Source organism: Rhododendron vialii, chromosome 13a (genome assembly GCF_030253575.1).
Source record: "Rhododendron vialii isolate Sample 1 chromosome 13a, ASM3025357v1".
Lineage (NCBI taxonomy): Eukaryota > Viridiplantae > Streptophyta > Magnoliopsida > Ericales > Ericaceae > Rhododendron > Rhododendron vialii.
The window spans coordinates 21,175,246-21,186,567 of record NC_080569.1 but is presented as its reverse complement, the minus strand read 5'-3'; the positions used below and the strand labels follow the sequence as shown (position 1 = coordinate 21,186,567).

The 11,322-nt window shown below is 35.6% G+C and overlaps 1 protein-coding gene across 2 annotated transcripts; it reads right to left on the bottom strand.

The window, feature by feature from the left end:
• Positions 1 to 3,843: 3,843 nt before the first annotated feature.
• On the bottom strand, positions 3,844 to 10,573 carry LOC131312884 (inositol transporter 4). Of its 2 annotated transcripts, none has more exons than XM_058340896.1 (7): positions 10,299 to 10,573; positions 8,231 to 8,451; positions 7,934 to 8,004; positions 7,498 to 7,833; positions 6,910 to 7,017; positions 5,203 to 5,814; positions 3,844 to 4,481 (listed from the first exon to the last, which is right to left on the bottom strand). In XM_058340896.1, the coding sequence occupies exons 2-7, from the start codon at positions 8,358 to 8,360 to the stop codon at positions 3,993 to 3,995; spliced, it is 1,746 nt and encodes a 581-aa protein (XP_058196879.1). In that variant the 5' UTR covers positions 8,361 to 8,451; positions 10,299 to 10,573; the 3' UTR covers positions 3,844 to 3,992. The 2 variants fall into 2 exon arrangements, with proteins under 2 accessions (XP_058196879.1, XP_058196878.1); XM_058340895.1 differs by having other exon boundaries at positions 10,294 to 10,410.
• Positions 10,574 to 11,322: the final 749 nt, after the last annotated feature.

Genomic DNA, 11,322 nt, shown 5'->3' with positions numbered 1-11,322 from the left:
ACTAAAATAACCATATTACCCTTATACATTTAAATGACCAAATTACCCTTGTATACTAAAATTACCATAATACCCCTATATACTAAAATGACCAAGTTACCCCGTATACTAAAATTACTGAATCAAATGGAAATTTTGCTGAAATTTTAGCATGCATCCAATAAAAAATGATTCGAATGAATTGACTAGATAAAAAAAATAGAATTGACTATTGCCAACTCCAAAAGTTTCATTCAAAAACCCAAAAAAAAAAAAAACTTTTGACAATGAACTCACGGCAAGATGGAAGCAATACCAAAAATATTCCTGATTTTTTTATTTTTGATAAGTCAAAAATATTCCTGATTCATTACTGATAAAGGGGGAATATGATCCATGCATGTCGCTTTAGTTTTAGTTTTTACTTTTGTTCAGCTCTAGACAAATCTAAGGTCCTAACGTACCTAGGTCAAATAATTAGCTAACATGAGCAGCAGCGGAAGCGTGTGAAAGTGTCTTTGGAACACATCCCAACCTACTAAGATTCGCGAGAGCGAATATTGAGAGCTCATGCGCGGTGCAAGGATTGAGGGCGCGAATGCAATGCATTAATTTTAAGGATTACGTGACTAAAGTTCCGAACGAAATAACCATGATTATGTTTTCAAGATTTTATATGGGTGCTTTTCATAGGATGATTGTGATGTGGTAGAAGATTTGTGTTGGTGACAAATCCCAGCCATTTCGCGGCGGCAATCAGAGGCGTTAGTGTGAAACCCATATTATGCTTTTTTGGGAAACAAACAGCACATTCTCGGCCTACTTGAACAGGACCTGCACATTCACCATCAGCAGCTACGAGCTCAAGTACAAGACCAAAATCACAGGTGCATAACCACGGACAAGCTCAACATTGTTGAGGTAATTCGCGACCGCGACGAGCTTGAAATCTATGTCAGAGTCGCCTCCGCCGATTTCCCCGTCGATGGCTATGACGAGTGGATTTGATTGTGACAACCACAATGGAGGAAGAATGAGATCAAGAGGATCTAATTTCAATTTGTATTGAGTTTTTCTTTTCTTTTTTTTTGATGGGTCATGTTCATGACTTATTGGATTATTTAAGTTGCCCCACTTAGAGCATTCACAGTGAAATAAGCAACAAAAAAAAAATTATTAAAGTTAGAAATGTTGGATAAAAAAAATGCTCACATTGGAATAACCAAACCTAGCAACCTCTTAACAACTCATCAAATTTTAGCTTTTCAATAATCAAAACTAGCAATATTTTGTTAATAACCAAATTTATCTCTCAATCAAGTACACTAACATTAGGATTCGTTCGGTTGTAGGTTTGGAAAAATTTTGGGTTTGTGAGAGAGATAGAGGGTGAAGTAAGATTAATGATTGAATATTGGGGTAACGAGTGAAGAAAGAAATGAAAGTAATTATTGAAAATATAGGTAATGAGTGGATTTGGATTTGAAATTTTTTTTCAAACCCACAACCGAACAAGGGCAAAAACCTTCTCTCTTCCATTCTCTCTCTCTCAACAATATTTTCAAAAAATAATTTTAAAAAATTGTAACTTTTGAATTTTTTTTCTGTTTTTTCAGAAACTTTTTTTATTTTTACAAAAAACAAAATTAAAAATTAAAAATTTAAAAACTATAAGTAAATAAAGTGTTTTTTTCAAAAATCTGTTTTTGAAATTTCAAAACTCTTTTATAGAAATTTATTTTTTACACAAAATCTGTTTTTAAAAAACTGTAATTATAGTTTTTAAAATTTCAAAACCTATTTGTGTAAATATAATTCTTTCAAAATTTCTCAAAATTGTATTTACAATTTTTAAGTGAACAAAGTGTGTTTTGAAAACCTGCTTTTTGTTTCGGAAAACTTTTTTTTTTAACTGTTTCTAACATAAACTGTTTTTCCCCCCTTCAAAAATCGCTTTTTCAAAAAATATGCGTGAAATGAAGGAAAAAAGTTCGGAGGGCCCATTGGTTTTGATTATGGGCAAAAAATAACAAATGTGAGATTTGACATTGCTAACTTTAGCAACCTCTAAATGGATAATTAAAATCTGATGTGGCATGTTTTGATTATTCACATTTGCTTATTTCACTGCTGATGCTCTTAGAGCATCCACAGTGGAATAACCAAAATCATAGAGTTGTTAAAGTTAGCAATGTTTTCTAAAAAATGTGCTCACAGTGGCATAATCAAATTTAACAAGCTCTTAGCAACTCATCAAATTTTGACTCTTGGATAATCAAAACTACCAACCTTTTGTCAATAACCATACTCTCTCTCTCTCTCTCTCTCTCTCTCTCTCTCTCTCTCTCTCTCTCTCTCTCTCTCTCTCTCTCTCTCTCTCTCTCTCTCTCTCTCTCTCTCTCTCTCTCTCTCTCTCTCTCATATTTTTAAAATAAGTTATTATTTTTTTTGCAAAAATAGTAAACTGTTTTTTATTAAATTTTTTTTTAAAACTATCTTTTTTTTCAAAAACTGTTATTTTAAAAAAAATGTATTTTTTTAAAAACTGTTTTTTAAAACTTTTTCCAAAAAGTATTTTTTTCAAAAAATTATTTTCTATTTCTAATAACCTGCTTCTATTATTTTGAAAACTATTTAAAAAAATATATTTTATATGGTGACAATTTTTAGATTTTATAGGTTAAAAAGGTAATGTGACAATTTTTAATTATTCAATGTTGATTATGACACTGTGGACATCTACGTTGCTAACATTAACAACTCCTTAAATAGATAATCAAAAGGTGATGTGGCAAGTTTTGATTATCCAATTTTGATTAGTCCACTGTGGATGCTCTTAGGCCATCCACAGTGGTATAATCAAAAAATGATAACCAAAAGTTGACACATCAGCTTTTGATTATTCACTTAAGAGGTTGCTAAACTTAACAATGTTAAGCTTCACTATGGTTATTTCTAGTCCATAATCAAAATATAGGGTCCACTACAATTTCATTCTCTCTCCCCCCTGTTTTTCATCATTCACTTCCCTCCATTTACGTTTTTTATGAGTTAAAATATATCGATTCCCTCTCTTAATTTTGAAAAAAAAATCGGTGACTTCCTTCCCTCCTATTATGATTTTTTCCTTTTTTTTTTTTTTTCGGGGGGGTAGTAGAAACAAGAAAGAAAAGTGAAACACCTTAATCCGGCGACGATGGATTGAATTGTACATGATCGAGAGATATGAGTTTCACTTTTGGAGGAAAAGAAAAAGAAATAGTTTGTTGGCAAAGTGAAAAAGATATAGAGTAGCGAAAAAGCTTGGCTACATAAAATTTTTATTCTTCAATTTTATTTTTTTAACCAAAAAAAAAAAAGAGTGGGCAAAGAAGGAAAGAAGAAAATACTAGTTGAAACACGTGTGTATACAAATTTGGAACTAGTTAACTTATGTGGTGTAAGATCCACAAATTTTGATTATTGAAAAAGGTTGTTAGTTTTGGTTATCCAAAGCCCAAAATTTGATTATTTCTAAGGATGTTGATAAGTTTGATTATACCATTGTGAGTAATCTTTTACACCAACATTGTTAACTTTAAAAACAATTGGCATTTGATTATACCACTGTGGATGGCCTTAGGACCTAATTACTAAATGGGTTAGATGGGTTGGACCCACTCTGACCCAATTAATATATGGGCTGGATTGGGTCAATTTTTTAGCGGGTGGATTTATGTTTAATTTGCCACCCCTACAATTAACCGTATGGATAACTCATCGAAAAAAGCTACTTCATGATAGTAACTGCAGTCGGACTCTTAAGTATATGCACAAATCAATTGATCACCTCAAAAGCCCGTAAGCAAAAAAAAAAAAAAAACCTTATGTTAATGTAATAATCTTATTTCTTAAAGGAAAAAAATGGAAGATAGCATAGGAAGTAGTCAAGTAAGTCAGCAACTACCACCAAGGTGAGACCATTGTAATTTCTTATGGTCTACCTCAAACAGTAGTGAAAATGGATCATACAATTAGCTTATAGAGGGATTGACATCCATTTTCTTGGCATCTTTTTCCTTGGAGCAGATGCTTGGTCGGTAGCCTTTTTCCAGCATCTTCTCAACCTCCTCGAATGGCAACCCCTTGGTCTCCGGCACAAGGAAATATATGGCAATCAGTCCAAGAAATGAAAATCCAGCAAACAGCATAAATGTCCCAGCAGAGCCAATTGCCTCGGTTAAAGTCAAGAATGTCTCACTGACTAGTAGATTTGAAGTCCAGTTAGAAACAGCGGCTATTCCTCCACCGATGCCTCTGTACCTCAACGGGTATATCTCCGAATTTACAATCCAAGGCACTGTTCCCATGCCTGGTGAATACAATATGATGTACAACCCCAAAAGAGCAACTGCCAAACCTCCTATTTTACTTGGACAACCCTTGGTGTACCACACACGGTGTTCAGCACCGCAAACACCTTTTGTGGCATCATTTACTTTCAAACAGGCCCCAGGAAGATACTGATCAAGGGAAAAACAAATTAGGGAATGCTCAAACAGGTTTTAAAAAAAACAATGGAAAGATAGTAGAAATGGAATAACTCTGCAATCAATGGTTAGCAAGGGCTAGCAACTGCTTGCCAATAGATTTGACATACTAAAGGTAATTAAGAGTGCTGTAAAAGTATACATAGTGGCAACTGGAAAGATTGTTGATAAGCAAAAAAGGAATAAAAATAGGGGATGCACAAAAGTTAGCTGTGTCAAACAAGTTGGCACTGCCTCAACTGTAAAAAGACAAAAAGAGAGGAAAAGAAATTATAAGTTGGACGTGCATTCCAATAGGAAGCTATTTGGGTCACAATTGCGATAATTCTAGCAAAGAAGCTTCAAAAGTGGTGCTCTAAGGGTGTGATATTTGGCCCACTATACTTCACAACTATAGAATTTGGAGCCAAATTTGGCACCAACTTTCGCTACAGCTAATTTATCCAATGGTGGTGATCTGTCCAAAAATAACGCCCATGTGATTTTCATCATCAAATTTTGGGATTGTTAAACAAAATGGGTGGTCCACACCTGGAGCACAATGCTACTGTCACTATGTTTCGCTAAATCATTGTAGCGGATAACTAGCCAAATAGGTCCATCATTAGAGGTGCTCTAAGTGGACACCTAACACCCACGAAAGGATGGAATAAACTGATTTATTGAAAGAGGAAAAGTATCGTGTACAACTTACTTTGTTTGGTGAAGTAGCGCAATATCCGCATTCTGATGATGCTTTCAAGCACGTCATGCAATTCCAAGATGATGCATCCGATGCTGTCAAGTAACTTGAACATGTAGAGTTTCCACCGAAGTGGCCGGATTCGAACCTACTAATAGATGGAGAATGAGTAGAAGATTCATGAAACACAACGGTTAAGGCCAATAGGCAGACAATAATTCCAATCATAGAAATTATCATCAACTTCCTCCTCCCGTATCTATCAACAGTGACCATACTGACAATGGAGCCCAAAGCATTGAGACCAGAAGTAACAAGAGAGAGTGCTAAGGCCGTCTTGTTTGAAGCAAATCCGGCCAGTTGCACTATGGTTGGGCTGTAATACATGACTGTGTTTATGCCCACAAATTGCTGAGCCACTTGAACTGTGATACCTGCGTAGAGGCCTCTACGAACTACATCATTACTCCAAGCGCCCTTTACTTTAGAAATGATGTCATCACCAATGGAATCTTCCTCAGCCTTTTCTGCTTCAACGGATGATTGCAAGGCTTTCATTTCTTCTTCTACTTCCTCAGCAGGGTAGATATTCTCCAAGATGGCCCTGGCCTCATCAACCTTATTCTAATCAACCAATGAAGACACAAAAGTGTTATTGTGATTGCATGAAAATAGACAGTTTTTAAAGTTAAATGAGGAACAAGCTTAGTAAGTTCGAATATCAAATAAACTTAGGTAGGAGTATGAGTTGATGACAGCATCGAAGGACTTAAATCCACTTTTCAACAATTGGGACCAACAAGGCATTGTCTCTGTCAAGTCGATGACTATCTAAGAAAAATGACCTGATCTTGAAATTAGGAATTTCTATGAATCCAAAAAAATTGAAATAATTGGAACCAACAGGGCATTGTGTCTGTCAAGTCAGTGACTATCTAAGACGAGGAAACATGATCTTGAAATTAGGAATCTTAACGAAATCCAAAACAATAAAAGTGCCAATTAGACTAGCCACATGGACATCATTAGGGACCAATGTTTTCAAAGGCTAAGTTGAGGCTTGCGGCTTGCCTCGAAGCAAGGCTAGGCTATCAAAAACGCCTCCTGGCCTTCAAATTTGTGCCTTAGCCTCCAAAAGCCTACACCTTATCCATGGGGCATTCACACAAGGTGTGCCTTTTGCATTCTTTTTACGCCTTTCATGTCAGGCGTACGTTTTTTAGGAACAATATGGCCCATAGATCTTCACATTCACTTCTCTCTCAACCTGCCAATATTTGCTTCAATTGAGAGAGTACCTATTTGAGTGTATTTTTTTTTTATATAGAATTTGGTGTACTGTTACATTGATATATGATAGTAATTAATTATGTATCCATGCTCAGAGGATTCTTTTTAACGTTTACAGTAGCACTTTTATCACTCTCATAAAATTCCAAGTGCTTACGCCTCAAGGACTACGCCTCGTTTCGTGAGGTATTTGCATTGCACATTCGCCTTTGAAACTTTGCATTAGACAATGACCTTGACAGAGCTTCAAAATTTTCTTGTCGCGTGCATGAAAAGCACCAAGTACACGAGCTACATGACATCACTTGAAAATGATTTTGAAAAAGCTTAAACCTCAAATTCTGTTTCCCATGACTCGAGCATCAAAGGGTTTTCCAATAAGGTAAAGAAACAGAACATTGTAAAGATAATTGTTTACTAGTGTATTACCTTTCTATATAGCCATCTAGGAGACTCGGGAAGTGACAGCATCAGTATAAATTGAAAAAGTGCTGGAATTCCGGCTACTCCCAACATCCATCGCCAGGTTCCAGGGACCTAAAACACATGCATTTAGAGGGGGTTCCATTAACATAGATTTGTTCCAAGTATGAAGCAAAGTTAATTCGGGGCGGTTCCAGGGACACCCAAAAAAACACCTAAAAAAACACCTCATAGTTCCCGATCAAATTTTGATGATCTGAGCCGCTCAATGTGATTAGAATGTGATTTTAAGGATACCCGTGAGAAATCAGCAAAAAAAAAGACCAGGAAGGGCTTGATCCGAACAGTTTCGAACAGTTTTATATTGAACGGTTCAAATAAAAACTACTCAAATCAAACCTTTCCCGGTCATTTTTTTTGCTAATTTCTTGCGAGCACCCTTAAAATCACATTCTGCACACATAACGGTTCGGATCATAAAATTTTGATCGGGAACTATGAGATTGAGATTATGTGTGTTTTTTTAGGGTGTCCCTTGAACCGTTCCGAAGTTAATTTTTTACAAATTAAAAAAACAGGTTTCAATTCTCTCACCCTGGTGAATGCCAAATTTATGAGATAAGACAAAAACTGCCCTCCAGTGATCAGCAAACCATTTGTGCTGACAAGTGCCCCTCTAATTCTAGCAGGAGAAGCTTCTGAAATATAGAGAGGCGAGGTCATGGATGCCATTCCGACTCCAAGACCTACAAATATCCGTCCAATAATTATCACCCACGGAGCTGGAGCGACAGCCATGACAATTGCACCAATAAAGAAGAGAAAATCAGCTACAAGAATCGATTTTTTCCTCCCAAACTTGTCATTCATCCAACCACCAATTGCGGCACCAACTATAGCTCCTGCAACTGCCATACTCACAATGGTTTCCTGCATATTGAGGAAGTAATATCATAGACCACCTCAGAAAAGAGATACCTTAATGAAACTCATTTTGAGGGAATCAACTGAATTATGTCAAATAACTTGCCTGTAGCCATGTCTTCCTATCAACAGATTTGAAGTCATCCCGGATGTACAGCAGAGCACCAGAAATAACACCTAATACACATAAGGGAGTTGATTAAAAGAGACACAGTGTCGTAACAACAGTTTGGACTTTAACATGATATTGTGGAGTCACATACAGGAAGATGTTAAATCACTGCGTCTGTTTCACATACAGCAATGTACTACTTTCCCATAAGTGCTATAACATTAAGCAAAGATGCAACACTGACTAAAAAATCTAACCATTGTGTTACCAAATAGAAAATCATCATATTACCCGTGTCGTATCCAAACAAGAGCCCTCCAAGGCCGGCTGAGAAGGCAAGACGCATTATGTATGGCGTTTTCCAACTTGTTCGCCAGCATTCTGTGAACTCTGTTTTATCCACTCGACCAACCCCCTCCATTTGATTTGTGTTGTTAAAATAAATAAGCAGCTGGACTGCTGCCCGAAATCTTTGTTTCGAAGAAAAAGGAGAATTTTAAATTAAGGTGAACCTGCAAGAAAATATCAAAAAATGAGATAAAATCATACAGAAATTGGCCTATTGAAGTAACAGGATATGTATAACATGAGTAAAGTATTCTCCATGCTTCATGAAACACGTAGCATCATGGAGTTGAAGCGTGTAAGCAACATGATCAGCATATATGAGACTCGGGAAATTGGGTATGATCAATCAATTATGAGAAAATCAGTATATCTCATAAGATCAAACTGAATAATTCAGAGTGTACGAAGTTACACATAACAACTGACATCAAGCTCATCATGAAACATAATAGAAGAATCAATTTCGTGCAACCATAAAGGGAAATTTGCTATAAAATAGACTGAAAGATGTAGAAGATTATTGTCTAAACTTATAAGGAAGGTGATGAGTTGAAGTTACATACTCGTTGATGATCATGATAAAATTTAAGGTACAAATTATAACTTTTTCCTATGTCACAATCAAAGGGAATTAGATTCAAACGTTTACAATATCGAGAGTGAGCATGGGACAAAACATCAGTCATGTGAGGACCGCCGCAACAAATAAATCGAACGAACAACTAAAGAAGTACGGTAAAGAAGTAAACCAATAACGAAAGACTCCTAGAATTAATAATCAAATATTGCTTCAGCAAGATATGATTCCTTGACCTCTCAATGGTAAGTATGTGATGGTAGCCAACTGAAAAATATCAAGGATTATAGACCAAAAGGTAAAAGGAAATATTGTTGCTATTCATGAAGAGGCATTGTGTCAAGCACATATGTGGGTATACAGCTACAGAAACTCATCGAAGGGCACCCTTGAACGAAGTGAATCTGCGTTACATATCTATTGGATCTGTGTCTGAATTGAGAAATTCCGAGGCTTAGGATCTTTTAATATTCTCTTATTGTTTTCAAATTGGGAGACGTATCTTGTATTGGTTTTTTCTATTTACAAATCATGCCGGGGTAACACATTAACAAAAGCTAATATACAATTAAAATTAGTTATATACCTAATTACAATCTGAATATTTACTGTATCTATGGAAAATAAGTGTTATATATATGGAAAATAAGTGTTATATATATGAAAAATAAGTTCTGGTGATGATAAATTCCAAGTCTTTCGAGTAGGGTCTGCTTTCGGTAAATGGACCAGAAGAAGAGCCCTTATCAAGTTCATGCGAAACACCCTTATCGAGTTCATGTGAAACATGATGGAAATACATTCTTTCTTCTATCCGAATTGTGATGGATTGAGTTTTGGTTTTCTTTAACTGGTTCGAATATTGCCATAATTATATCAAATGATTTAGAACGCGCTTGGAGTTCTGCTTCTTAAAATATGGTTATGAATTTTTTTTTTCAATAAGTAATCATAGGATGCATACCAAATCAGGCTACAAGAACGTATTCATATCGTGACGATATACGTATCCGTATGGTAGGTAAAATTTTAACAACCATGCTCTTATTTCTTGCCCCATGTCTTCTAGTTAGGCAGAATATCACCCTTTTTCCACAAAATAATCAGAAACCTCAAAAGAGGATGAAAGAGACTCTTCACAGAATAATTCAAATTTCTTTCCAATTGCTCGAAGGATTAATTGACATTTGCATAATCACAAGCATCAAAGACTCTTGAACGTGCAAGAACCCTTCATCCCCATTTATATTCATCACATGCAACCCAATCCACATATTAGTAAAAGAAATGAGAAGATACCATACAACAACAATGATTTTAGCAAAAACCCATGTTTCAGAAAGCTACAATCGACTGACTTGGTTTTTGAACCAAAAAACTGGGGAAAAAGGAAAACACTTTCAGAATGCAAAATCAATGGCGGCCAAACATTACCTTTAGATTTTAGAAAGCTGCTTCTATATTCCTTCTTCTCCTCCTCCTCATTACCTTCCTCTGCATGTTGGATTCCCCCCTCCCCCAAAACCCTGTATTTATATAGGCTTTTGAGGGTAACGAACCCGCAATTGCGGTGGGCCTCCTTGTTTTGGATGGTTCTCATTATTTTTCTCGAAAAATGCCATGAAAATTTGATAGAGGATAAGAACAGAAAAACATACCAATTTTATCTAATGAAAATTTGACAGAGGATAAGAACAAAAAAACATACTACTTGTTCGTAAATGGATTGTTTTCCGTTTATTATGTAAATTTTCCCTAGTCAAACACGTCTTAGTGGATCAGGACGGTCTGGAGTCTGATCTTCTTCAACTAAGGTGGGACCATAATTATTACTATGAGGATATCATTAGTCGAAAACTTCGTTGTGACAATCAACAAACATTTTGATAACTTGGCTTTGACGTTCGCAGGGGTACGAATCATGTGTAGTTCTACAGTGATAAAAAATTAAAAAAAAAGTTGTGTTATTTAGGAAACCCGAACCAAAAGATTGTTGATAACTAATACAGTTATTTTAATTCTTTTTTTCATCCAAGGAACTTATAGGGGTTCCTTCTTGTAGAATTTTTTAAATTAACCTAAAAAACTAGTACAGTTTAAAAAGAATATTTGGAGTTTAGTCCGGGCACCCTTGGCACTCCCTTTCGTTTGCCTATGTGCACAAGGTAATTTGCATGCGCCTCGACTATTCCTGAGATCCTAAAATTAACTATTAAAATTAATTACTGGACAAACCTGCACAGATCAAGCATTTCTCGATATTTTTTTAGCTGATTTATTGCGAATACTCTTAAAATCACGTTTTAAACACATTGAACGGTTTGGATCATCAAAATTTGATCAAAAAATAAGAGGTGCGGATGGTAAGTGATGTGGATATATATATATATAAAATCAACTGTGCTACTTGCACATTCATTTTTGCACATATCTTGCACATTTATTTTTGTGGAGCTCA